The sequence below is a fragment of the Anser brachyrhynchus genome (genome assembly GCF_964034855.1).
Source record: "Anser brachyrhynchus genome assembly, chromosome: Z".
Taxonomy (NCBI): Eukaryota; Metazoa; Chordata; class Aves; order Anseriformes; family Anatidae; genus Anser; species Anser brachyrhynchus.
The window spans coordinates 70,920,700-70,926,429 of NC_137697.1; the positions used below are offsets into that span (position 1 = coordinate 70,920,700).

The 5,730-nt window shown below is 58.1% G+C and overlaps 1 protein-coding gene across 1 annotated transcript; it reads right to left on the reverse strand.

Annotated features, from left to right (window-relative positions):
• Positions 1 to 422: 422 nt before the first annotated feature.
• On the reverse strand, positions 423 to 4,241 carry LOC308185165 (uncharacterized protein; the record flags this gene model as incomplete). The annotated part of the gene is made up of 3 exons (XM_080572951.1): positions 3,780 to 4,241; positions 1,131 to 1,542; positions 423 to 605 (listed from the first exon to the last, which is right to left on the reverse strand). Exons 1-3 carry the CDS (start codon positions 3,902 to 3,904, stop codon positions 423 to 425), a joined length of 720 nt encoding a protein of 239 aa, XP_080429077.1. The 5' UTR covers positions 3,905 to 4,241.
• Between the last annotated feature and the right edge of the window lie 1,489 nt (positions 4,242 to 5,730).

The window sequence follows — 5,730 nt, forward strand, 5'->3', positions numbered from 1 at the left end:
CTCGTGGTTTCCTGGCGTGGACGGCACGCCCTGGGCCTTCCCACGGTGGTCCAAGAGCCTTGTCTTCTCCCCTTTCCTGCAGGATCCAAAAGAAAGGCCATCAGCTTGGGTGGGGAAGAAAGGACAGTAATGTCCCAAGGCCTCACTCAGGCCCCTAGTTTTGGGATGTGTTGCTACGTCCCATGCAGACGCCCACCATCAGACATGGCCCCCTTGGCCCTTTGCACCCACAGCCTTCCCCTCGGGACCTGTGTCATGGCTCGGTTGTGGGGTGCAGAGAGGCCCCCGGGCATGGCATCGCACCCAGCTCCTTCCCGTGTTACAAGGAAGCGGAGGACTCCGAGCGCTGGGAACCCCAGCACACTGCTCCAGGGCTCATGGCCTCCAGGGCTCTTCCCAGGCTCAGCGGGGCTGGCACACACTTACTCTGTCTGTGCTCTCCTGGGGAGCTGCGGCTCTTCCTGCCCCCTCTCTGCTGCCTTCCGGCTCGTAGGGCTTTGGCCTTTCACATTCTGATTCAGCCTCTCCTTCAGCTTCTCATCGTACTCCTTTCTTAAGAGGAAGGATGGACGTCGGTCACAGTCCATAGTGTGGTGGAAGTTCTTCTGCAAAACGAGAAGAGAGTCTCCTAAAGAACTGCTGCAAGGAGCTGAGGCTGTCCCTCCCAGTGCACGCCTGTACTGAGCAGCAGGGGGCAATCCTCTCCAATGGGGTCTGCTACCAACAGCCAGCTCTTTCAAGGCTGCAGCCCTTGCTCCCTGAGCCCAGGGCAGGGCCCGCCTTTTCTGCCTGGGGGTGTGCTTCTGCCGAGTTAGGTGCCTCGTCCAAGCTCAATTTAGTCTTCAGGGCGCAGGTACTGAGGGCACTGATCCCTCACAGGGAGGTACAGTCCCTCGGCAGACCCGTGCCCATGCCCAGCTCGCTGCTGGCTTGGCCCTTTGCTCCTTGCAACAGCTCCTCCCGCACAGCAACGCGCAGGGGAGCGGACAAATAGCAGGCCCCTGCCTGGCCAGGTGGTGACCACAGCGCTGCTGTGCCGGAGACCTGCGCTGCTCCCCTCCCTCCCAAGGAGTGGGGAAATGCCTGCTTGGGGCTTTTTTTTTCCTGGGGGCTCTGACTGCATGCCATACCTGTCTTCGCTCAAAGATCTGTTTCCGTATGCTGGAATCGTATTTATCCCATGATTCAGCTTTAATTCTTTTGAGCCTGTGGGCCATTAGTATTTGTTCCCGTCTTTCCTCTCTCAGAGCACGCATATAGTACGCTCCCTGCAGGTAAGGGAAACACAACCGTGTGTAGCGTTTGTCTCTGGGGCTGGGCACAGGCAGGAGCACAGGGACGGTGGGCAGCAACAGCTGCTGCTTCTGCCCTGCCCTGGAGTCCCCAGGGGGAAACGGGGCTGGCAAATGGCTATGGCGTACCGTGGTTGCAGTTTTCTGAGCAGAAAAACCCAGGCGCTCAGGGGGCTTAGGCTGTAGACGAGCTAGAGGTGTTGGCTTCTTCAATTCCTTCTCAGACCTCTCGTGAACTGGTGGCTCGAATCTAAAAAGACACAGCAGGCTTAGCTTAGGGGAGTACTCTTGGAGGCCGTTTCTAAGAGCTGGGCTCGCAGCTCACACCTTAGCTCCAGCAGCACAAGGTGCTTGTGCAGGAGGAAGACCACGTCTCCACCAGGACAACAGCTGTCCCTTTGATGTTTCCAGTGCTTTTTGGCATGAGCACATGCACTACGGCTGAGGGGAACATCTCACTGGCACAAAACCATCTCACTTCCCCCACTTGTGTGGGGAAGAAGGGACAGAAGTGTCCCAAGGCCTCACTCAGACCCCTAGCTGTGGGATGTGTTGCAATGTCCCACACAGACGCCCACCATCAGACACGGCCCCCTTGGCCCTTTGCACCCACAGCCTTCCCCTCGAGACCTGTGTCATGCCTTGGCCTTGGGGTGCAGAGAGGCCCCTGGGGGTGGCATCGCACCCAGCTCCTTGCCTTGTCACGAGGAAGGGGAGGACTCCGAGCCCAGGGAACCCCAGAACACTCTCACGGTCTCAGGGCCTCCAGGGCTGTTCCCAGGCTCAGCGGGGCTGGTGCACACTCACTCTCTCTGTGCTCACCTGGGGAGCTGTGGCTCTTCCTTCCACCCATCTGATGCTTTCTGATTTGCAGGGCTTTGGCCTTTGTCATTCTCTTTCATCCTCTCCTTCAGCTTCTTGTCGTACTCCTTTCTCAACAGGCAGGAAGGACGTCGGCCACATTCCAGCTGGTGGTAGACGGGGTTCTGCAAAACCAGAAGAGAGTCTCCTAAAGAACTGCTGCACAGAGCTGAGGCTACCCTTTCCAGGGCACTCCTGCAGTAAATGGCGCTGAGCAGCAGCGGGCTACCCTCTCCAATGGGGTCTCTTTCCAACAGCCAGCGCTTTCAAGGCTGCAGCCCTTGCTCCCTGAGCCCAGGGCAGGGCCCGCCTTTTCTGCATGTGAGTGCGCTTCTGCTGAGTTAGGTGCCTCACACAGGCTCACTTTAGTCTTGAGAGCGCAGGTACTGTGGGCACTGATCCCTCGCAGGGATGTATGGTCCCTCGGCAGACCCGTGCCCATGCCCAGCTCGCTGCTGGCTTTGCCCTTTGCTTCTTGCAACAGCCAATTCCGCACGGCAACGCGCAGGGGAGCGGGCAGACAGCAGGCACCTGCCTGGCCAGGTGGTGACCAGAACACTGCTGTGCCAGAGACCTGCACTGCTCACCTCCCTCCCAAGGAGTGGGGAAATGCCTGCTGGGGACATTTCTTTCATGGGGGCTCTGAATGCATGACATACCTTTTCTCGCTCCCTGCTCCTACTCCGTAGGATTGCATCGTATTCCCCCCAGATTTCATCTTCAACCTGTTTGCGCTCGTGGGCCATCAGTATTCTGTGCCGTCTTTCTTCCATCTGAGCACGCACAGAGCGCGCCCTCTGCAGGCAAGGGAAACACAACCGAGTGCAGCGTTAGTCTCCTGGGGCTGGGCACAGGCAGGAGCACAGGGACGGTGGGCAGCAACAGCTGCTGCTTCTGCCCTGCTCTGGAGTCTCCAAGGGCAAACGGGGCTGGCAAATGGCTATAGCGTACCGTTGTTGGAGGGTCCTGAGGTTTATCCGGGCGCTCAGGGGGTGTAGGCTGTGGATGAGCTGGAGGTGTTGGCTTCTTCAGCTCCTTCTCAGACCTCTTGTGAATTGGTGGCTCGAATCTAAAAAGACACAGCAGGCTGAGCTTCTGGGAGTACTCTTGGAGGCCGTTTCTAAGAGCTGGGCTCGCAGCTCACACCTTAGCTCCAGCAGCACAAGGTGCTTGTGCAGGAGGAAGACCACGTCTCCACCAGGACAACAGCTGTCCCTTTGATGTTTCCAGTGCTTTTTGGCATGAGCACATGCACTACGGCTGAGGGGAACATCTCACTGGCACAAAACCATCTCACTTCCCCCACTTGTATGGGGAAGAAGGGACAGAAATGTCCCAAGGCCTCACTCAGGCCCCTAGCTGTGGGATGTGTTGCAATGTCCCACACAGACGCACATCATCAGACACGGCCCCTTGGCCCTTTGCACCCACAGCCTTCCCCTGGGACCTGTGTCATGCCTCGGCCTGGGGGTGCGGAGAGGCCCCTGGGGGTGGCATCACACCCAGCTCCATCCGGTGTCACGAGGAAGGGGAGGACTCCGAGCGCTGGGATCCCCAGAACACTGCTCCAGGGCTCATGGCCTCCAGGGGGATTCCCAGGCCGCAGTTGTACCTGTGCACACTTACTCTCTCTGTGCTCTCCTCAGGGGCTGTGGGTCTTCGTGCCATCCTTCTGGTGCCTTCTGGCTCACAGGGCTTAGGCCTTCCTCATTCTCTTTCATCCTCTCCTTTACCTTCTCGTCGTACTCCATTCTGACACGGAAGGAAGGATGTTGGTCACACTCCAGCGGGTGGCGGAAGTTTTTCTGCAAAACCAGAAGAGAGTTTCCTAAAGAACTGCTGCAAGGAGCTGAGGCTGCCCCTCCCAGTGCACTCCTGCAGCAAATGGCGCTGAGCAGCAGCCAGCTACCCTCTCCAATGGGGTCTCCTATGAACAGCCAGCGCTTTCAAGGCTGCAGCCCTTGCTCCCGGAGCCCAGGGCAGGGACTGCCTTTTCTGCATGGATGTGTGCTTCTGCTGAGTTAGGTGCCTCGCACAGGCTCACTTTAGTCTTCAGAGCGCAGGTACTGCGGGCTCTGATCCCTTGCAGAGAGGTACAGTCTCCCGGCAGACCCGTGCCCATGCCCAGCTCACTGCTGGCTTGGCCCTTTGCTCCTTTCAGCGTGCAGGGGAGCGGGCAGACAGCAGGCCCCTTGAGTGGCCAGGTGGTGACTGTAACGCTGCCATGCCGGAGACCTGCACTGCTCCCCTCCCTCCCAAGGAGTGGGGAAATGCCTGCTGGGGGCATTTTTTTCCTGGGGGCTCTGAATGCATGCCATACCTGCCTGTGCTCCATCATCAGCCTCTGCAACGTTGAATCATATTGGTTCCACGTTGCAGCCTCAAGCTTTTTGAGCTTATGGTCCATCAGTATACGGTGCCGTCTTTCTTCTATTTTAGTACGTACAGAGCGTACTCCCTGCTGACAAGGGAAACACAACCATATGCAGGGTTAGTCTCCTGGGGCTGGGCACAGGCAGGAGCACAGAGACGGTGGGCAGCAACAGCTGCTGCTTCTGCCCTGCTCTGGAGTCTCCAAGGGCAAACGGGGCTGGCAAATAACTATGGCGTACCGGTCTTGAAGAGTCCTGAGCAAAAGCCCTGTGCTCAGGGGGCTTAGGCTGTGGATGAGCTGGAGGTTTTGGCTTCTTCAGCTCCTCGTCAGACCTCTCATGAAGTGGTGGCAATAATCTAGAAAGACACAGCAGGCTTAGCTTCTGGGAGTACACTTGGAGACCGTTTCTAAGAGCTGGGCTCGCAGCTCACACCTTAGCTCCAGCAGCACAAGGTGCTTGTGCAGGAGGAAGACCACGTCTCCACCAGGACAACAGCTGTCCCTTTGATGTTTCCAGTGCTTTTTGGCATGAGCACATGCACTACGGCTGAGGGGAACATCTCACTGGCACAAAACCATCTCACTTCCCCCACTTGTGTGGGGAAGAAGGGACAGAAGTGTCCCAAGGCCTCACTCACGCCCCTAGCTGTGGGATGTGTTGCAACGTCCCACAGAGATGCCCACCATCAGACGCGACCCCCTTGGCCCTTTGCACCCACAGCCTTCCCCTCTGGACCTGTGTCAAGTCCCGGCCTGGGGGTGCGGAGAGGCCCCTGGGGGTGGCATCGCACCCTGCTCCTTTCCATGTCACGAGGAAGGGGAGGACGACAAGCCCTGGGAACCCCAGAACACGGCTCAGGGTCTCAGGTCCTCCAGGGCTCTTCCCAGGCCTCGGTTGGGCCTGTGCACACTTACTCTGTCTGTGCTGTCCTCGGGGGCTGTGGCTCTTCGTGCCATCCCTGTGGTGCCTTCTGGCTCGTATGTCTTTGGCCTTTATCATTCTGCTTCATCCTCTCTTTGAGCATCTGATCGTACTCCTTTCTCACGATGTGGGAAGGACGTCGCAAGCACTTGAACAATTGGCAGAAGGGTCTCTGCAAAACCAGAAGAGAGTCTCCTAAAGAACTGCTGCAAGGAGCTGAGGCTGCCCCTCCCAGTGCACTCCTGCAGCAAATGGCGCTGAGCAGCAGCGGGCTACCCTCT